The sequence below is a fragment of the Syngnathus scovelli genome, chromosome 13 (assembly GCF_024217435.2).
Source record: "Syngnathus scovelli strain Florida chromosome 13, RoL_Ssco_1.2, whole genome shotgun sequence".
NCBI lineage: Eukaryota > Metazoa > Chordata > Actinopteri > Syngnathiformes > Syngnathidae > Syngnathus > Syngnathus scovelli.
Genome location: NC_090859.1, coordinates 12,651,872 through 12,674,483, shown reverse-complemented (window position 1 = coordinate 12,674,483; position 22,612 = coordinate 12,651,872). Strand labels below are relative to the sequence as shown.

The 22,612-nt window shown below is 40.6% G+C and overlaps 1 protein-coding gene across 1 annotated transcript in view; it reads right to left on the bottom strand.

The window, feature by feature from the left end:
* The window catches only part of LOC125979519 (ephrin type-A receptor 5), a 52,641-nt gene that overhangs the window by 15,708 nt on the left and 14,321 nt on the right, over nt 1-22,612 (bottom strand). The window contains exons 3-7 of the mRNA XM_049737834.2: nt 17,684-17,764; nt 15,732-15,796; nt 10,780-11,488; nt 2,229-2,384; nt 1,523-1,861 (exon numbers count right to left, since the gene is read on the bottom strand). Of these exons, the coding sequence (XP_049593791.1) occupies nt 1,523-1,861; nt 2,229-2,384; nt 10,780-11,488; nt 15,732-15,796; nt 17,684-17,764 (1,350 nt within the window). The remainder of the gene's footprint in view (nt 1-1,522; nt 1,862-2,228; nt 2,385-10,779; nt 11,489-15,731; nt 15,797-17,683; nt 17,765-22,612) is intronic.

Sequence of the window (22,612 nt, the reverse complement as noted above, 5' to 3'; positions counted from 1 at the left end):
AGAAAGCCTGAGTGGAATGATGATGGTAGCAACATCTGGGAAAGGTGACATCTGTTTTGCATCTCTGGTAAATAACAAAGCTGTCAGCCTTAATCAAGCCATTGAACACAACACCGTGAGGAAATTAACACGGTTTGCACTGTTGTGAACTGCTACCAGCACATTTTGGGGGTCCTTTGGGGGCTTACTAATATCTTTTCTCACTGTGTGTAAGCAACCTGCTGTCACGAAGTAACTATCATACCTTCGGAGTAATCTTTCTGTCCATCTGCTGGAGGCAGTAATGGAATTATTTTGTTGCTCTGTTGAAAAAAAAAAAAAAATCTGATACTGTATTTTTTGGACCAGGTTATAAGGCGTGGTCTCACTCAAAAATTTTGGGAATTTTTCAAATATTATGTGCATTACTGCACATTATTTCAGGTCGGACTGGATAAGAACATGACGTTTGGGGGAAAATGTCCGTGAATTTGTTTAAACAAAAAAAATTGAGGGCTTGTGTAATCATCACCCCTTTTTTTTATGGGTGACAACCACAGAAATATTTGTTATGATAGAAAAACTGTTAATTGATTGACTCTCTAATCATATTAAGATTGCATTTTGCACTGTCAATTTTAAATGCGTCTTATAGTCCGAAAAATACGGTAACTACTTCGCCATGATCCCAATCCAGATGAGATTTTGACAAATTTCCAAACTAGCCTATGGATAAAATAAAAAAATCATGTGATCTGTTGGATTTATGAATGATGATATATTGACAACTATTAACATAAGAAGAGCCAATTTGTCCAAAATGGCTTCCCAACACTTGAATGAAAAGAACAAGTGTAATTTAACCAGAATAATTGCACCCATTGCCAAGGAGTGGCGATTTTACCAGTCATATGTAATCTAATGTAATCCCTAATCTCCAATTTGGTTAACTCTAATCCCGCCACAACTCCGATGAACTCAAAGGGAGCTCTGCGCTCTGGTGTAATCCACTCAGATTGCTGACAGTCACAGTGACGGCGGGGTTAGAGGTCTGTCGCTTCTCTTGACTGTCAAACAACCATCTGTCTCTTCTTTTCCCAGACCGAGTGACCGTCCGCTATTACGACTTCCTCCGATTCCACGATAGCATGCGAACCTTTCGTCAATAAACTGTCTTCTTTTTCAATTTATCCCCTAAATGGAAGCAGAACGCAGACATTTTATTCCGCTCGTTCCATCATCCCGCCATCTTGCCATTTCATTACAAACAAAACTACGCAAGCACAATTTATTTGTTAACAAGAAAAATTGGCTTCCCAAGCAGATGCTTTTGCAATTTTAATCTCCATTTGAATAGAAACCAAGAAAGCTCGTCAGATTGACAAGCATGGCGAGATCTGTTATCTGTTATCTCGACAACGGAAAAAAAAAAAAATTATACTGCCATCATGTAAACATGCATGTCATCAGCATAATTAGTCTCATTGATTAAGCTCCGCCCACACACGACCATTTATGGACAAACTGTAAATCGACTACATACCAGCCTGATTGGTGGTCACATTGAGTGACACATACTGCCTCGTCCGCTCTTGAGCCATCTCCGAAACTCCATTGATGGCCTCCAAGAGGAAACTGTAATTGGTATGGGACTGCAGGTCGGCCACCATCACCGAAGTGTTGGTCAGGCCCACCTGACGTGGCAGAAAGCGAACACTGGCACCACACTCTTCCAATCCCCTTCCGTCCGGCAAGACTTGTCTGCAAAGGACGTTGTAACGGATGTCCTTCCTGCCACCGGACTCCATTGGAACGGACCACTCCAGGAAGACGCTGGTCTCGTTGACATTGGAGATGGCGTTGCGGGGAGCCGACGGCGGCCCTGAAAGTTAAAGCGGACTTCTCAGTCAGAACAAATCAAAAGTCACTTGTGAATTTATCTTCTTAAGATACTATTTAAACAGTTCTTTTGGTTAGATTAATTTATAAATATTTTATGATAATAATTTACTCAATATTTATTATAATAAATATTATTAAATAATATTTATATATTATATATATAATTATATATAATAATATTTTATTTTATACATTTTATTTAATGAATAAAATAATCTTCAATATTTATTAGAAAATATTTCTTATTTTTATTTAATAAATAAAATAATCTTCACTGTCTGACCAAAAGAACTGTTTAGACAATAAATCAAAAGTCAATCTGTACAAATAGAGACGTCGAATCTCACGTGTGCAGGCCATATTGGGAGGATCCGAGTCAATCTTGTAATATCCTTCTTCGCAGCTGCAGACAGTTGCTCCGGTGTGCCGGGCCACGCTGTGGGGGGGGCATTTACTGCAGAGAAGAGACTCCAGCAGCGAGCGGTAGAACCCCACTTTGCAAGCTGAAAGACGGGAGCGGATGCCGCAGGGAGGAAGGGGGTGTTTAAAGATGAGATGATAGTCGCAGATGTAGAGATAGAAAAGGGCGGCATGGAGGCAAAGGTCAAATGAAGTGGGAGAAGAAGAGAAAGCAGTTAGTTGCTTTGACGGAGAACGAGGTCACAGTGGCAATCACACTTTCCCGAGGAGTTTCGATGCCATCAGAGATACCGATCGGCGTGATAAAAAGGAAATAAAAACATTTCTTGCATTGTTTTTCTTCTAAGTTTCTGTCAGGATCCCTCAAGGGATTACCGGGAAGGACTTTTCTTCAAATGTTGACATTGAAGCCTACTTTTTAGCAAGTCAATTGTCTTCTGTTGTTTTTCCTCGCTATATTGATCGCGCACGGGGCTGTGAGTTGTCACAATGCGGCTGTCAAAAAACGATTCGAACCGTTCAACCCGTCAATCTCCACTTCACCGGTTTGTCGCCAGCAGCAGATTAAAAATGTGCTCTCACAACAATGCGAGAAACAAGATGTAATCTCCAAAAAAATAAACGGGGTGGACGTACAGCGAATGTTAACACGCAAGAATGCATCGACAACTTCTGACTTGTGCTGGTAGACAGATACAAATAGACACGTGTGATAATGGAGCTTCCACAGGGGGAGCCTTGTCCTCTTAAGGCTTGATCGCTCCTTTGTTTCTTATTGCGGCACTTTTGTGGACCATTCAGACCGCAAGTGTGATTAATAACTACATTAAGCGCAGATAAAACCACAGAGGTAAATAGGAATGAGGGGAGATGTGCAAGATTTGTGTGTGGTTCTGTGTGCCCGTGCAGTGAGTCACCTTGATGGAACCTTGCCCACTTGTCACGGAACGTTAGGCCTGAAAAATTCTCGCTTTGACCTTGCCGTCTGACAGGCCAACCCCCCCGTACACACAGTTTTAGCTTCAACGATGCCACACATGAAAGCGAGCCTAATGACAATTGTTTATTTTTACGACGACTGATTAGCACGTCTATGTTCTCGTTCTGAGCGTCGCGCTCCGATTTGTTTTTTTTAGGTTGTTTGGAAGGTTAATTGAAGAGTAAATCCTCCGTCGGTGTGAATGCTTGTTTGTTTTCTTAAGTGCTCTGTGATTGGTCGGTAGTCCGAGGTGGACATCACCTCTTGCCTAATGGGGATAAACCGTCTGGAAAACATATGGGCATAGTTTTTGCTGACTCGTCATTTAAGTGATTGTGTTAAATGCAAAGGCTTGTGTGGGATTTTAATCATGGCGTGCAATGTCGGTCTACAACCAGCAGAGGCGCTGTTGATTCCGCTTCGACCGGTTGTTTCGACATTATTTTCACTTTCTCTTTTTTATGAATCCGTCGATGAATTCCACTCAGTGAAGTAGGAAGCGACCTTCTAACAAAACTCTTGTTAATGGATAACAACCTTGGCAGTGGTCATCGTCTACGCTCCGTTGAACACCGGCCCGGGAGTTTTGGTCCAAACCACTGAGCTGCTAAACTGCTTTTTGAGACTTTATAAATACCACAATAAAGTTCTATTTTGTTCTGTGTGCATAACCCAGGATGTGGGAGAGACAATTGGACACCTGATCTCTCCAGCCCACCCCCCGACACACACACACACACATACACACACCAGATTTATCACCACCATCATCTCCGGTAGCTCCCCTTGACTTGAAGCTCCAACTCCCCCACAGACAGATTACAAAGAATGAAGTAACTGTTCCTTTCAAATACAAAACCCGGCAAGGATAAGGATCTTTGGATCCAAACCAGTCCAAGCAAAAATAATACAGACAAAAGTTTAACCAAGCAATCTAAAATTTGTCCATAGGGATGAGTAAATGACCTAAATTCAATGGAATTAAATTAATTCAATGAAAGTGTCAGTCTATTTCATTCTAATTTTACGCATGTCATTACTTAAATAAAGTCAATTAAGATAAAGGGTCACATTGGAAATGTATACCTAGCAAGACAGAGGAGGTAAAAAAAAATCAAAATAAAAAAAAAATAAAACACCTGCATGCTGCTTTAATGAAAGTCAGTCAGTCAATTCTCATAGGAAGCAACATTATTGATGTTGAATTATGTGTTACTCATTTCCATTTATGTTAAATTCATCACGCATGCATAAAAGTGAACACTGATCATCATTGGAAATTAATTAACTACAACCCGAATTTGTCAAACGTGCCAGGACATATGCTGACAATGTCATGAATATTTCTGAATTAGTGACACAATCATTTTAAATCATTGGAATCAGATTGCTCATTTTCATTTTTTTTTTATGGTTGACTAAAATATGTCCTACCTTCCCGTGCGCGTTGCCCTTGGCCAAGCTGTCTTTTGATGCCACACAGCGTTTAATGCACAGAACAAAGGCTAATAGGTAATTAATATGCAATCCACGCTAATGCGCCATTTGTGTGTAGATGCGTGTGTCTAATACGCAATTAATATGCATCACACAAAACCGCATCCCGGGCAATTAAAAAAAATCCAATGGTGTCCTATGATGGCCATTAACGAGCATCCTCTTCTCTTGTCACTTTAAATACTTAAAATGCCTTTTTGGTGTTTCGAATATTTTGATGTTATTATTTATCAGCATGAGTGTTTTCATTAAATTTTTGTTGGTTCACTAAACGCTGCAGACAAATTGACGCCAAATTGGTTCGAATACTTTGCTGGTAGGAAACAAAGTAAATATCCTCTTCCTGTATTTGTCCCACAGTGAGGCTTAAGAAACACAAACAAAGACTTTATGAATATATTTGGGCGTTTGTGAGTGTTTTGGGATTCCGTCGCTTTGTTTATTACGCTCATTCACTTTTTGTGTACATTTATTTGCCAATTTGCGTTTGTATTTGTGTGTGAACACAAACAATGGCAGATGATAATGTCGTCATATACAATCGAGTTAACGGGGCTTTCCTGTCATGCCGGACAATGGTCCTCTCTGTCATCCAACAATCAGTCCAAGACTAAAAAGGTCAAGCAAAAAGGTCACGATAGCTTATGAACCTAAACCAATTTAGTGGACCAATGAAGCTCGGCTGGGGAAGATTGGACGTTAGATGTCACGACCATAAATAAGTCTGGCTAAAATACAGAGACAAAATAAAAATAGATATTGGATTAAATATTTATGGAATGTTTACTCGTTTCGAGCTAGCATAACAAAGCGGCTCACAAATGACCCAAAGCTGAATTGAGGTGAACTTGGGTCAAGAATGGTATCAAATCTGAGAAAAAAAATTCTGCATCTCCCATGTGGACCGTTCACAATCTGCATACAAAACATGCGTGTGTGTGTCTGTGTGTGCAGCTGCACGTACAGCTGCAAGTCATTAAGTGCACGCACGCCGATATATTAGGAACGCCAACGTAGAACACAATGAGATAATGAGGGAAGATGTTATGGACGTATATTTTGTAAACTAAAACAACCGGCACGTGTGACTCAAAGATCAACATAGCATCAGAATGTTAGTCGCATTTTGTAGAATACCGTTGGGCAAGGATGAATAATCACAATTTGGATCAGAACCAGATTGAAAACTAGTGTAAATACACACCTGCGGCATCTGCCTGAATTACTTATTAAAATTCATACATGAAATTCTTGAGAAAATAGAAAAAAAAACACATTTAAATTCATTTCATTTTTGAGAAGTGTACCTCGTGGGTATTTTCGGAAAATGATTGTAACCAATTCAAAATCAGTTCGTATTTAAATTAGGTCTGGACTCATTTGCAGCTTGCTCACAGTGGGGAGGGTAAACTAGAGGATGCCCGAGTGGGGAAGTTGGTTTACCCAACAAGCACTCAGGAAGCACTTTAGTTGTCATGACAGCATGGCCATGTTTAGATGATGGGGTGATAAGCGAGGGAGGGGGGGAGGAGGAGAGAATCCGAGGGGAGAACGCAAAACGGGAGCATGCCAGGCGGTTTCCAGTGAAGCGGGATCTAAAATGATGAATGGCAGCTCTTTTTGGAGCAAATTGACTCAATTCATACTTGAGGAGATGATGGAAAAGGCTTCCATCCGCCCCTTGCAGATTTCTATGCTATCATTCACCGAGGCGCCTCTGTTAGTGCCGCATGACGGCTCGTCCATTTTTGTTCAAGCTGGCTTCTAAGTGTTTGACTCAAAAGCCACATTAGGAAAAGGGAAGCTTGGAGCAACATTGTGTGGGAATCGGGCGTTTTTATAAATGACTCCAAAATGCTAATGAGGGAATACAAGTAATACAAACTGAGCTCGGTTTTTCCGTGTAATGATGTTTTTCCTTTTTGTTTGTTTGTTGTCTTTGACAAGTTTGACAAACACGGGAGAACATCAAGGGGAGAGCCGCCTCTTGAGCAAAGAATCCCAAAGGGACATCCAGCATTGCCCCTGACACACTTAGACGACAAAAATAGAAGAAACATTCCCTGCGGCATTCCAGGAATTTCTTTTCATTGATGCCGTCCAGGTTTTTGTTTGTATTCTTTATCTACTGGCATCCCGTTTCATCTTTCCCCACCTTAGCATCCTAGCACTCAATTTCACTGGCCATCTTATATAACATTTTCTCTTTTGTCAGCCTGGCTCGAAACGGAACAGACCAAAGCCGTCAATCACTGGATTCTAGCTTTATTTGCATCATGACATCCAGCTCTCATACCTTTTTGTCAATATTGAAAACAGTCCGTCAGTGTGTTCCACTACTTCAATGGAGCGTTCATTATTTCAGCAGCTCTCCTTTAAGATCTTTTCAACAATGCCCTTGGTTGTTTTATGCTTTGAATACAAATGGAGCTGTTCTCCCGTTAATGATGAAATTCCATCATTAGTATATGCAGAACCGTATAAACTTTATTCATTGTTTCTACTGGTCTATTATCGAGACAGGCAAACTGAAGGCTAGTTCGATCGGCATTTGGTGAGAAGCAGCATTGGACAAGTCTGAAAAATGATGTCATAGTGTTGCGAGATGTCAGTGCTGACCATATAAACTGCTCAGCAGACGACAAAAACGAATATCAAATGCGGAGTTCCACAAGGGTCAATCCTGACACCACTTCTATTTCATTTCTACATTTCTACAAATGGACCATCAGGTACTGACAAGTTACTAAAATTGTACCCAGGGCAATCTGTGGAGGTACCAGAGAAAAAGAATGAGTTTCTCCGCAATAATTACATTTGGTTTCTTTCAAATACACACGATTGAAGTCCTACTGAGATTTCTCCCTGTTCTCCACGAGCTCCCCAAATTCAATCTAATCATGTTCTCACTCGCGTTACACATCCAAAATTCATTGCTCGAGTTGGGCAGAGCGAACTCAATCTCCAAGTTCTACCCACGCCTCCATACTTCATCTCTCTCTTCATCCATCTGCCCACTTCTGTCCTCAGTTATTCGTCCTCCGTGGCCGTCGCCCCAGAAACAACACTCATCCATCTCTTTGTCTATTTAGCCTCACACCCTGTAGTGAGAAATCTTCCATTTCTCTTCCATCCACTTGTTTTCCCATCATCCTTTTTATCTGTCTGTCCATCTATAGACTCCCCCCCCCCCACCTTGTTTGCAGTCCCACCCCCAACTCGTTCTTGTCTCGCTTCGCCGGTTCGCTGTGCTGACAGTGCCGCTGGCTTTTCCCAATTATCTATACATTTCACAAAAGCACATACAGAATTTTTATCTGTCACCTCACACAAGTGCATAATATGTAAATATAAAGTTGAATTTTGATGACTTGTTTTCCAAGTGTTGAATGAAATCGTTTCGATTGTTTTACAGTCATTGCTTTAATTTCGATTCTTGTTGTTGATGAATGACATGAAATGCACAGCTGTGATTTTTATTAGGTGCTCTACATTTGTCGTAAAATAAAAAAAATAAAAAAGTTGTCCGGCCGTTAAGAATATCAAAAGTATCATAAAACGGTCAATTAATCGAGTTTTTTACGACGGAAGGGAATATTTCTGGAACGTGCGAATTTGAGACTTATTTCAGTTTCGTATTCAACCGATAATGTTTCATTCTCTTGTCACTGCACTTCACGAAGCAAAACATTTTATTACGTTTGTTTACAGCGGAAAACAATGACTCCATTCGCTTTGGATTAGGAAGAGTGACGAGACTGGGGGGAAAAAAAAAAAGCACTTTATCATTCCTATTTTATTTTCCAAGACCATGTCAAGTGAATTTGGAGATACAAATCCATCGCAGAAGTTTCACCTTTTAAATAAATTCATTTCTTTCAATGGCCTGTGTTGTTTTTCCGCAAACACAGACATAATGTGGTGACACAAAGAGAGAAAAGGGTCCCGCCGCTTATGCCGTTGGAGTGCTAATGTAGGCGCTTGCATTCAAGAAAAGGCAGCGTGAGGCCGTGAGGAATTGGGAGACAATAAATGATTGACAGTGACATGGAGATAAACGGCAAATGGAAAAGAAAAGACACGTGAGCACCAGGGAGATTGGAGGAAGTCAAATAAAGATAAAAACCAGACAGTGGAATAGCGGCGTGCCAATGAGGTAAGGTAATAAAACGCGAGGAAGACAAAGGAGGTGCGAACGAGCTGCCCGCGACTGTTTCCGTGCCACTTTTACAAAGACCGCGTTAAATCACGCTCGGCTCGGCAGCGTGCGACATTTTCTCCAATTGTGTTGAACTCTGACCTGCAACGATTCCCACTCGGCGAGGCGTGCGTGCTTGAAACAGGTGCTGAATAGGCTGAACGTGGCAATAATATGCAATTGTATTATTTTCAGAGCGCCGCGTCTCGCTTTTAAGGGCAAAAAAGGACTAAATGAAGTGAATACAATAGCTTTGTTAACATTGCAAAAAAAAAAAAAATATATATATATATATATGTATAATATATAAAAAAATATATGTATAATATATTAAAATATATATATGTATAATATATTAAAATATATATATATGTATAATATATTCAAAAATATATATATGTATAATATATTTAAAAACAAAAATATATATATACAAAAAAATCAATATTCAATATTTTATCTGAATTCAACACCAATCCAAACTTACAAGATTGTTTACGAAAATAAATATCGAGTTATATTAGAGGAAATATTTCCTTTCTCATTCGAACGTTTAAAAAGACTTGGCAGAGTGACAACCTCATTTGCATGTCCGAGTGTAAAAACGACTGTAGCTTCATTAATTGCTAGAGGAGTCACATTTATTTGTTTTGCTTCGTTAGCGACGTGAGCCGTGTTTACCGGTGAGCAGCGAGACGTCTTTTATCCAGAAATAAATGTTGAACAAGCTGTAATAATTAGCATTTAACAACTTTTATCGTCTCGGAGCCTGGAAACGCCAACGCGCCTTGAAACGAACAGCACCTAATGTTTGGTAACCTTCAAATGTCCCTCCCGATATATATTTTTAAAGACATCCTCACATTGTATTTTACTTTGACAGTTAAATTCATTTTGGGGTTTTCATGTGGAAGGAGAAATTCTCCTTGAGGCTCAGACAAAACGTGCTCTCCACTCGCTGTCAGTTATAAAACACGGACGTTCCCGCCACCTTTACGAGAAAGTAAATTGTCCTCAAGTTACTCCTTTTGCTTTTCTGCCATCTATTTTCGCGGAGATGATTTTTAAGGTAGACATTGTAGCAAATAATCACGTGAAGCTGGGAAAGTATTGTGACTTTCTGGTGATGAAAAACTCGACGTGCTAAATGGTCCTTGATAAAGCCACTTTGTGGACTAACCTCACATAGCTCGGGGACAATGAAACAACAAAGTGGGCCGGCAGGGCGCGGGAAAGGGGTGGGGGGTAGATTGGCTGTCTTGTAATCAGAAGGTCACGAGACGAGCTGAGCTCCGCAGCTCATATTAGGTGTCCTTGAACAACACTGAACTCAAAATGGCTAACGACTGAAGCGCACCATGTTTCTAGGAAGTGTGAAATATCGAGAGTTGGTAAACGCCCAAAAGATTCAAGATTCAAGAGTTGGTGTTCGTGAATGAACGGTACGAGGCGATGAGGAAACTCGTCGGCCATTTTGACTAATGACAGTATTGTCAGAATATTTTTGTTAAATACATTGAGGATAACAATGCTAATTGCTGTCTTGTTTAAAAATAAAAAGCATCAGAGAAAACAAGAGAGGACAGGATGCACATGGGAATGTCAGTTGACGTCGGAGGCGGGAATGTTTGGGCTCTTGGCTTAGCAGAGCGGCGACTGTATGAGAGCAGCAAAGTGCTTCGAGGCTCAGGGGGAGGAGAAAAAAAAAAAGTCCACTAAGCCGAGGAAAAGCACATGCACTCGGTGGAAATATACAGTCAAGACACCAGATGAACAAAAGCAGGTTCAAAGTTTTTGTGCTCACCTTGACAGGATCCAAGGATTTCTTCAAATCCAGGCTGGCACACGCACTTGCCGATAGGAACCAGCCATTCACCCTCGGTGCTGCAATGCATCCTGGGAGGTTCGTATAAAGGCAGCGAGTTGTTGATGCAGCGACCCACCACCTCCACCAACTGCGAGGCCTCCGACCCGGGAATGGTGTCGGAGAATTCAGCCAGGCTCTTGACGAGTAACGGGCAGCGTTTGTAGAAGACGCGAACGGAAACCAGAGCGATGCAGGCTCCCAAATCCTGAAAGGCCAAGAAGAAGCCCTTCCGAGTCAAGGGGCCTAAATCCCGAACTTCGGTGTTGAGCTTCATAACCCGATCCCCGAGGTCGAGTTCGGTGAAGCTCTCGTCGGCCGCGATGGTGTCGATTTTGATGTACTGGCTTTCCTTCAAGGCCCTGTCTTCCTCCTCCGTGATCCCATCACCCATTTCTCCATCCTCCAACTCCCAGCCATCCGTTTCGTAGTAGTACATGTTAAACGTTTCCTTGCAAGTTCCGACGCCACCCGGAAGGCTGTTGCAGTCTCTCAGGGTGAACTTGAGTTCTATGTAAACACGTTGGGCTCCCTCGGTCAGTATCCAGTTGGTGTGAAGCCAGTTGTTTTGGTTCTGCTCCATGACCCGACACACTTGGTAGGTGTGGATGGGGGCATAGTCTTCATCGACTTCCCCGATTTCTTCCCACTGGTACAAGAAAAAAAAACGATTAAGGTGGTGGTGGTGGCCATTGGGAATTTCACATTTTCCCAAACGGTCCATGGGAACCCCCGATCCATAGAGGAGTAAATCCCTTAAATCATTTGACAATATTCCATTACCATGAAAATCTCGTCAAGGCTTAACATAGAAAGAGGAAAGTACCTAAAGAGCCATGAGTGCCTCAATATGGACGGCAAACTAATCCTCATCCCTTCCACCTCATTTTCCCTCAGTCCAAAGGAGTAGAGGGACTTATGAGTGTATGTATTTACCATAAACGAGGGCGGCGTCCTTGTCAGCAAAAAAACGAATTAGCCTGAATCTTGTCGAGCCACACCTGCCGAAAAGTTACAGTCTAGTCATCCCCGACTGTGTTTGTTCACAAAGTTGGAATGTAAATGATTTCCGGTGGCATTAATTCCTTTCCGCAACTCTCTTGGGATATGGCTATTATCTGCATCGCTAGCACTCTCCCATGGCTAATACAGGCGCTTTATCATGTCAGCGTAATATGGCCGGAGGGACCAGACTATGATCTGGTGTTATAGCTTAATAGCCCATATTAATCATCCTTTCTGCGGCTGCTGTACACAACCTTGTGCCTTTGTCTCCCCCACCATGCCTCCCCCTTCATGTCTTTCTGCATCAGTCGCCTTCCACCTGATTACTCCTCATCCCCTCCCCACCTCTCAGCCTTTTGTTTAGGTCGTAATCATCCACTTTCTTTGTTGAGCCATTTAGGTACCTAACACAAGATTGTTGTTTTTTTTTTTTTTTTTTCTCAATAGGAACGCAAGGAGATTATTAAGAGAGGACATTTCAGGACATGACGAGATCACTGCCGAGACGATTCACAAACATATGCATGTGGAGATATTACTGGAGTTATGTCTCCCCTGTGTAGACATTAAGCTTCTTACCGGTTAGATCGCACGGATCCTGCAGCCTTAACACACACTGACCGAGTAACCCCACAATATTTTTTATAATACTAATGTGAAAGGAACTTGATCAATTTAGATAAATCGTCGATTTTTTTGAACGACAAGAAACAACAGCGACATAACAGCGAATCAGGGAGGGGAGGGGCTGTCAGGCGGAGGTAGGACCTGGACTATCACCTGGACTATCATGTGAGTATTTTCAACTTTTTAAGACATACCAAATAAGTATTTTCAGAGTATAAGTCGCTCTGGAGTATAAGTCGCACCAGCCATAAAATGGATAATAAAGCAGAAAAAACGTATATAAGTCGCACTGGAGTATAAGTCGCATTTTTGGGGGAACTTTATTTGACAAAATCCAACATCAGGAACAGACATGTCATCTTGAAAGGCAATTTAAAATGAAAAAAACTGCGACTTATACTCCAGAAAATACGATCAGTAACTTAATTATAAAATCAACTCAAGATTGATCTGCAAAATAATCCACATCATCACTCTAAAGTGAAAATAACGACAAAGTTTGATCTATTTTACCTCGCCATCCCACTCAGGCTCGCCGTCCTTATCACTCGCATGCAAACACGCTTGAGTCCCCGTAGGCATCCCTCCAGCTCCTCATTAGCGTGTGTATTTGTTTTGCTGACTATTATGTGCATGCGTGTTTGTGTCTACGTTGTGTCACATCAGTCAGCGTCCGACCCCCCGCGGCTGCTTGGAGTGCCCTCCCGGCATTGCAAAGCTGTCTCCAACTTATTATTACCGCCTATTACAGCTGACCGCCATGACACCGTAATAGAACAGCACCTCCCCGGCTCTTTATCCGTGAAACATGAAACACAACCGCGACAACCGGCGGTAACACCCTCACTTTTTTTTATTTTATCGACTTTTGCACCCGGCTGACTCTGCTCTGTCCATCACGGTAATCATTTTCCTCCGCGTTCCAATTTCTGCAAGTTTTCTTTTCACATAGCCGGTAATTGGACTTCATTCACCATCAAGTCTTATTTTTTTTTTTCCCCGTAATGAAATGGCAATTTGGTTCACATGCAAAATTGACTCATATATCAAAAAAGTTACAATGATGGGTTATTATTATTTTTTAAATCTTTCAACACAGTTCAGATCCACATTGTCGTGAGTTGGCTACCATCAGCCATCGATGCCATTTTTGTGAACGTGTGCGTTCAGCATTCTTGTCGCTCGTCTGGCCTTATCTCGGGCTTCTCACGCTGAATCAGCGAGACGGTCGAAGCGTGCCTGAATTCTTTTTTCAAAATCATCGCTCCGATGCGTTTTCACCAACGAGCTCGTAGGTGAGATTTTGAGTGAGGTTTGTGTCAAGTGTCAAGTTTGTGCCGGATTTTGTTTTTTGTGTGTGTTTGAATGATGCACTTATGTTGAAAGCTTATTTTGTGTGTTGATGTGGTGAAACTACCAAAAAGGTTTTTAGTAGTCTCTCAAATGTCTTATGCACTAAATTTGAGTCTTTCCACGATGTTTTCTGTCATTTTTTTTGAAAGAACTTGATTCAAAATCATCCATCCATGAGGCATGCACGGTTCATATGCCAAGCATGCACGAAACTCTTTCAGATTTTCAAGTGCGTGAAAAGTGAGTAGCTAGTTTCAGAGTTGTTTTGGTTCCTTCCAATCTGACGCCAGCTGGCAGCTGGCAATCACGTGCCTTTTTCGTGCCTTCAATGTTTCAAGTCCAAATGTTTTCATCACTGAGCCTTTGTCAGCACTCTCGATGAAGCCAGGAGATACGGTCCAGATCAAACCGGGCCTGGAATTGGTTAGACTAACAGCCTATAACCGAGACAGGTGACATGGATGGAAAAATAATGCTTATTGTGACAACCCTCGTTTTTTTCGTGCCGCCTCTTTTATTTTTTTTTACTTTGCTTGAAGATGCAGTAGATAAAAGCCTCTGTGAAATAGCATGCGAACAGCAGCTCAGCTAATCTGCCATCACTCTCCGACACAATACGGGAGATGAAATGGAGGAGGGATGGTCCCGCTGGAAGAAAGAACAAAGTTAAGTGTTCTCGCCAGGACTTGCCTTTGCCGTCTGGGTGTAACTTGCAAATAATTCAGGCTTGACTTCCATCCAGAAACCTTTTACATAACAAAATAAAATTTTTGGAAATATTTGGAGCATCAGGAGTAGATTAATCCCATTTAATTCCAGACGAAATATTCCTCAAACACACCTTCCATGTGTTTTTTTTTTTTCTGTTCAAAGCCAACTGAAACATTTGGTAGGGAGCAAAGAAAGGAAACTCGCAAGGATGGTGAGATAAAAAGACAAGCAGATGGCAACAAGGACATGAAAAGAAACGGGAGGCAACGAGGAGAGATAGAAGAAGCCAATGTAAAAGATAGCGGAGGAGGAGAATGAAACAAACCATCTGGAATATGAGCCCCCAAAAAAGCCCCCTGCTTAACATCTTATTTAGCCGTAGTAGACCGCTGCTGCCAAGTCGGTGTGTGTGTGTGCATGTGTGTGTGTGTGAGCTAATAGAGGCTGCTCCAAATTGGACTCCATTGTAAACAGCTTCCACAATAAGAATTCTAATAGTGAACAACAGTAATTGCTGTTCCTCCCGCAAATCATTTGAACAAGCGACAATATGGTAAAAAAACAAATAGCAGCTTGCACTGAATGGAAGAAAAAAAAAAGCTAATATGTGAGAATATTGTCTTTTATTAAATACATATAGATAAATATATACACATGAGGTATAGTCCTAGTAGATTTATATGATTGGGGCTATGTCTGCATCACATCTCCTCCATGGAGCACCAAAACAGCCTGAGGAGCCGTGATCAGAATATAAAAAAGAGGAAAGAAATCGCTCTGGTCAGCGTGTACGCTGGTTTGACGTGTACACCTGAATATTTACAAGCGGGAGATGTTAGCATATAGGCTACAAGGTAATCAATGGGGATTAAATGGAGCTTTCTGTTATTGGAGATTGTATTTTTTTTCCCAGGACTGCAAAACAGGAATTCGATTATTGTTGATGTTTGTAGTGACGTGGAAAATACATAACTAACTACTGCTGAGATTTTATTAATCGGTTATATTACCGATTACTCGATTGACTAATCGGCGCAGAAAGAATTTTGATGAATTTCAATAGTCTATTTAATGAATTAAAATGACCCTTAGAATTAACTAGGAGTTCTTAGAAACTTAAATTACCTTCAACAAACAAATCTATTTGATTATATGGTGGAATTTTTTCCCTTTGAATGAATTTTATGCACACTCACCCCATTTTTCGGGTACGACACCCATCCGAGGTCTCCCGCCACAGAGCGAGAATCCAGCAGGTTAACTGTAAAATAAAAATAGCAGTGAGTCGAAATCAAAGATATGAAAAGTATCGAAATAAAGAAGTGAGAAATGAATAAAGTGCACAAAGGTAATTTTCACATGGCATGCAACATGGGTAACTTTGATTAAGAGGAATGAAAACAGAGGTTGGGATGACGTAAGATAAGATAAAAGCATGTGGGCAAGGTTCACTCCCCCTTAACACATCACTAATAATGTTGAACTTGTACACGGTGTGCACTCAAATAACAAAAGTGAAAGTCCAACTCTTGTCTGATCATGTTTGCCAGCTAGCTGAAATGCAGTTATGCAATTAATCAGCAAAAAAAGAAAAAAAATCCACATGACGGATGTATTTTGGATTATTATTTTAATCAACTGTGAAAAATAAACAGATTTTAAATGACACCACCTAGTGGCCATAAAAAATCACGTTGAGTGACGTAATGAAAAAAAAATCTAATAAATTCCGAATTCTCCGAAAGTAACTTTTCTTATTCTGTACCTAAAGACTCGCTCCCGTACAAACTCCGCTAATCTTAAAGTCCCTACCGCTCTGCTGAGAATAATAAAAGATGTCCTTTGGCGCTCGTTAGACAACTAATTAGGCCATAAAGAAGAGATAAGTGATGCTGAACTAGATCATATGGGAGACGTGGCTGCTTTCACTCTACCTTTGACCATTTAATTCGTCATAATGATTCATTCCAAGCATTCAAAAGCCATCGTTATTTTACATATTTAAGATTTTGAAATCGGGAAGTCCTGTTAAAATCAAAACGCAGGTGGGCGGCATATATGTGACCTCTTTTTGGTTCCTCTTTCTTCTCCAAATTTGCAATCATGCAAGCTAGCTTGTCCAGTGTGATCTTTATGGCTCACCTTCTCTCACGCATTTCCACTTTATGTCATTTAACCAAATGTGGCTAATCCACTGTGATGGGTTTGGCCGACACTAATGTCAAATAATATTATCATTAATAAGCCCTGGTGGTCTCTAAAACAAAAGTGTGGGCATCTTGCACAACACTAACATGATTAAAAAAAAACAACAATCAATTAAAACGTGCAATTCAAGAAGTTTCCTCACTACTGGAGCTCATCTTTAAATATTAAAAGAGCCATTAAGATCTTTTTGGTATTCACCATTTGTACCTCCAATTAATCACCAGCCTTGCAAACAAGAGAAAGAAAATTGGCCGATTAGAATGATGGAAATAGCAAATTACAAAAACAAATCATCAATTGAGAAATCAAACCGGGAAGTAAATGTTCAATAAAAGCCTGCTAATCAGGTGAATTCCAACTTTCTACTGAATTATGGCGTACACAGCAAACACCAGTAGCGAGCCATTCTACAACCACACAATGGACAAAACACTTCTTCAGTGCACCCTAAACTTTGTCCAAATAAATCTATCATGTGAAGAATAAGCAGGGTGAAGAATGTTCTCTCTTTCTCCCCCTGGATAATGCCAACTAATAGCCTTCGACAATAGCCTTCATCTCACACGATTAGAATTCTGCACAGTGGGCAGACAATAGCGTGGGAACACAACCTGACACTCCGTTCCAAGCTGTATTGACATCAGCCCCCCTTTTTTTTTTGTGACAGGTGAATATGACGCGTCAGGTGACTTATGTCATCATGTTTGCATGAGATGATGAAATGATACTGACAGTTTATTGATTACATATTTTTTTTAATTATCCAAAAGAGGAAACATTACAGTTAAGATGTTAGTCCACGCAAGTGACATTAAAGGTAAAAATGTTTTTTTTTTGACATGTCAAAAGGAGGCGGAGATCCACGAGACGCGCACGGAGGTCCACGAACTGACTTGTCAGCGTCAAGTCAAGCCGAGAAGATAATATTGAGAGACATTACCTTCATTTGCCGGGATGCACCACGCCACACTCCAAACCCACGTCCACGCCACCAACGCCGCTCCACAACTCCTCCAACGCGCTTTCATGGCGCATCCAAAAAAATAAAGAAAAACAAAACGATTCAAATGTAAATTGGTGCCTGAAGCTTGGCAGGTTCCCTCAAAATTCACGTGGTGAAAGCATGAGTGACGTGGAGTGTCCGATCCGTGGGGTGAGAGCTCATGTTCTGCAGCGGGGAGCTGAACGCTAACTGTGCGCTCCGATCACCAGCTGGAGAGACTGGACGGAAAGGGGCGGGGTTTAAAATCAGATCCTATCCAATCAGGAAAAGTCCACAGGTAAACCCCACCGCAGGACTCTCGTGGCGCAAAAGCCTCAAAATTGCTCCTCATAATAAAGGCGTAATGGCTTTACATGCGCAAGTGTGGCCATTTAATTGGATGTGACACACGCAGATGGGCAATTTAGAAAATGCAGGGGGGGGGGGCATATTTTTCATCAGTGGGGCCACCCCTAAATTGCCCAGATGCATGACAAAATCCAAAGAACAAAATAAATACTATTTTTTTTCTCACGCAAAGGACTTCCTTTTAGAAAAATAGCTAGACAGACTTTGTTCCGTTTTGTGTAGTTCTCCATTGTGTGTGGTTTTTTTTTTTTTTTTTTTTGCAGACACCCTCAGGCGACAGCTAATGGAGGTGCAAATCTGTGTGGTGTAAACTTTGGGAGTCGTGACTCACTGACAATTAAGTGTCGCTGCACTCCTACTCTGATGTCTGTTGTCAGCTTATTCATTTTTCTTTCTTTTATGCCTTCATTTTAATATTGTGACATCTTATGATTAAACTGCTAAGTCAGGAGAAAAGCTCAATTGTGTATGATTTTTTTCCCCTTGTAAATTACATTAAAGGCTTTTTTTTTATTGTGTTCTGACATTTTATTATATATTATCTAAAAATAATGCTATATTGTGTACAGTGCCAAAAATGTGGGCAGCTACATTCTAGCTGGCATGACCTCCTAAATATTCTCACCTTTCTGAGTACGGAATAGAATCATTTGTTGCGTGTAAAAAGATGAGCATCATCGTAGGTGTTGGTGTTGAGTACGGGTGTTGTTTTTTGTGTGTGTGTGCATGTGACAGCGGGTGTGGAGGTGGTTGTGGGATGCCAGAAAAGTGTGTTTTGCTCAAGGTGTCGCCATGCAATGTTTGCAGAGAAGAACGCCAGAAAAAAGATATCAAGTCCAAAAAACACATGATATCATTTATTGTTAATTTCTCAAGTCACATTTTTGAGGTTGGACTTTTCTCATGCATTTTGAATTTTTGAGTTTAAACAGGCCCTGCCGTGAAGGTCACGCGGCATGAGACCAAAGGTCAAGTCGGAATTTTGCTTGACTTAACTGTGGTTGACCTCATTAGGAACTCCAGTCGGGCGAAGCAGCAGGTGCCCTGACCGATGACCGGCAAGAATTAATTTTTTTTTAAATCACACCGCCAAATCTACTGAATCACCATGTTTTAAATTTCAGCAAATAAAATCGACCGCTCGTCCTCCACCCACGAAATTAGCGTCACTTGACCAACTAATTGCCAAGTAATCAACCTTCAAACAAAGTTCTGCTCTTCAGACTCTTTGGCCTTTGGTTGAACCCAAAACATGGAACTCATGTTTGGGGCTTATAAAGAAGGAAAGCTCCCCAAAACACACACACACATACACTTGCACACACACACACACACCCTTGGGCGTCGTTAAGCCCTGCTTAGCAGCTCAGCGAGTCTGGCAGGCAGCGCTGCTGATATTCTCGCTCTATTTTGGCTTGTCCCCCTCTTCTGCACACTGCTCCCAATCCTGCTGCTCTTCTTTCACACATTTTATCTCCCAAGTCAGAATATATACTTCATGTGAGAAGGGGCTATGTATAGGACCACGGGGATAGATTCTTCTAAGTGGAATCATCAGAGAGAAAGAAAAAAAAAAAGAAGAAGCCTGCGAATGCATGACAAGCCTCAAAGACAAAATACGCTCATTTAGACTAAGTGGAGTTTATGAGAATTTTATTACAGTAAATGAAATAAATATGTGAAATGTAGTCCAACAAAATTAAGACTGCTGTTGACAGGGTTTTATTTTTAATCCAATTTTGTATTAAATTAATTGTGTTAAAACATTTTAAATGAATACTTGTCATTGATATGCAGCATATTCATTAATGTGGATTTTAACTGTGTCAAATAAAGTCCTTGAGCCCGATGGATGTACGGATAATATCGCTCTTGGTAGGGAAGTGGTAGCCATCGGGAATCAGATTTTTCTTTCTTGATTTTTCTATATATCACGTGACAGGTCAATGTCGACGTTTCGTTGGCTTCCGACCGCGTGATATTTACAATGCAGCTTAAATGGTAACTTCTGCTTTTGGAACATCACGGGACGCCCAAAACTGGCACGCCGCCGCCTCGTGTTGGTGCCATCGTTATTTGCAGAAGGCGATGTTTGAGGTGCGATTAAACAGTCAGCGGAGGACAAGCACACATTTGTGACATGGCGGCCATGTTGTGGTTATATAACTCGCCCATCGTTCCTGCCAGCTGGACTTTTTTTTTATTTTTTAATTGATCACATCTATTTCCTAAAGGCCTTTACTTGCCTTTTATCTCGTGTAGCTTTTGTTGTTCTCTTCCCTCCATTTCGTTCCTCCAAACTTTGCTGAAGCTTTTAAAAAAAAAAAGAAGACATAATAGGTGTGATAGACAAAGTTAGCAGAAATCCATAAAAATGACTAAATCAGTTTTTTCATATTTCTGTCCTTTTTTTTTCATTCCGAATGCATACAACCAATTTTCATAATGACTCCTGTATAATTCCAACTAGGGGAAGACAAAAAGAGCCGGTGGAACATTTTCAATCTGCGTAGGCATGGAAGGTGTGATAATGGGCTTGGATAAATTGAGACGTGTTCAGCAAGGAAAACGTCTGGACAGGAACGAGAGCAATAGGCGTGTTATCGTGCACGGTCCACATTATATAAATTCTTTCAAGGCAAACATGTTGGTTAAGGTCATGTCAAGAGCCTCCAAACAATTTTCCACAGTCGAGGATTTACTGTGGACTTCTATTACGTCAACCTTTTTCACTCGTTTTATCCCGTAGCTAGCAAGATTTATTCAGCTTGCTACCACAGCCACAATAGCAATATAATACCATACGATAATTGTCCATAAAATCAGATTTTAATAAATCACAACTACCTGAACCAGATGAAGACATTTCTAAAATAGCAAAAAGGTAAACACAGATGCAAGCAAGCTTGATTTGGACTGAAAAGCATTTGCTGGTTGCTGTGGAGGAGGTATTGCGTCGCTTCCAGATCTAAGGAGGACATTTATATATCTACTTGTGCTTGCCTGCACACACAGATGGTTTCATGATTGGCGTGAGTATGCCAGGAGAGAACTGGCACAGCTGCTGGACACTGCAGAGGAGCAAGAGGAGCACCTTCGATGTGCAGCTTCTCCATGCTCACAGTTGAATGAGTGGAAAAAAGAAAAAAAACACCTCAGTGGGTTTGTTTGTTATTTATTTTGGTGTGGTATAGGTCAATAAAGAAATATGGTCCATTCATTATTCTGTTTTTCCCCTATTGTTGTATGCCTTATTCCTATTATAATTATATTTTTTTTCATCTGTATAACATGTATTAGGATGCATATTTCTCTATCCATTGAAATTTTATCTTCAATGTCTTCATATTTCTGGAGAATGCCACTTCGTAAGCCCCTGGAGTTTTTTTTTAGACATTCTCCATCATGTTTATTTAATCTATGTACATTTTAAATTGTTTTTGTATGTGAAAATAAACAATGGTTTTGGTTTATTCACATGGTTTGTTTGTTTGCTTTGAAAAAACTGTGCAATGTTCATTACATTTTTAAAAACTTCATTTTCTCCTTTTTTTATTCATTCACAAGGAGAATGGAACCATTACCGCTACCCAAGAGAACAAGAGGTTTTTTTTTTTTCCCAGTTAGCATACCTGTGGGTAATTCTAAATACAGTGCTCCACAAAATACAGTCCAGATAAAAGTTTCAGCTCACCAGTAGTTTTGTTTTGATAATGACCCCTTTTTCACAGCAGTCTGTATGACTTGTAAAACATTAACACCAGGACACCATGCAGCATGTTCCAACAAGTGCAAACCCAATGTCAACAAAACTTTGTCGAGGTACACAAAGAAAAAAAAAATGAAAATTTCATGCTGGTAGGTTGCCTGAAGGTCAACTCGTTAATCATTAGCCTTTTTTTTTTTTTCTCCATAAGCCAACATTCATTATCTTCCCCTTATGATGATTTAAACTTTTATTTTATCCCCTCACACAAGCCATAAAATGTCTCCAAATAAAATGAAAAAAGTAACACGAGAAAGGAAAGTCAGTCTAAATTTACCCCGCTGAAGGGATTTATTGCCACTATGTGAATAATTATTGTGTAAAAGAGGTTACGTTCCAATTTACCGTTGAGCTTCCTCTTTATAAATAAATAAAAACTAAACACAGGCACGGATACAAGCGAGGCTTTAACAAGGTGATTTATGTTTGCATATTTGCTGTTGTTATTTTGTGTGTGTGTGTTTGCCTGTGTGTGTGTAAACACAAAATGGACGGGCTTATTTTAATCTTGCTTTATGGTGGTTTGGGAGTGCTTTCCTGCATACATTGTGCAGATGACAAAGACAGCACGGCATTCCATTATCAAGCCTTATTTATAAAACAATGCGGAAAATAATTTGGTTTTAACTTGTCACAATGTCGTCGGAAGAGAAAAAGGATTTAAATACCTCACCAGCCAATTCCACATTGTGGCTTCTGTTTTTTTTTCACAATAAAACATACAGAAACAAATCTTCCATGTTTTTTATTTC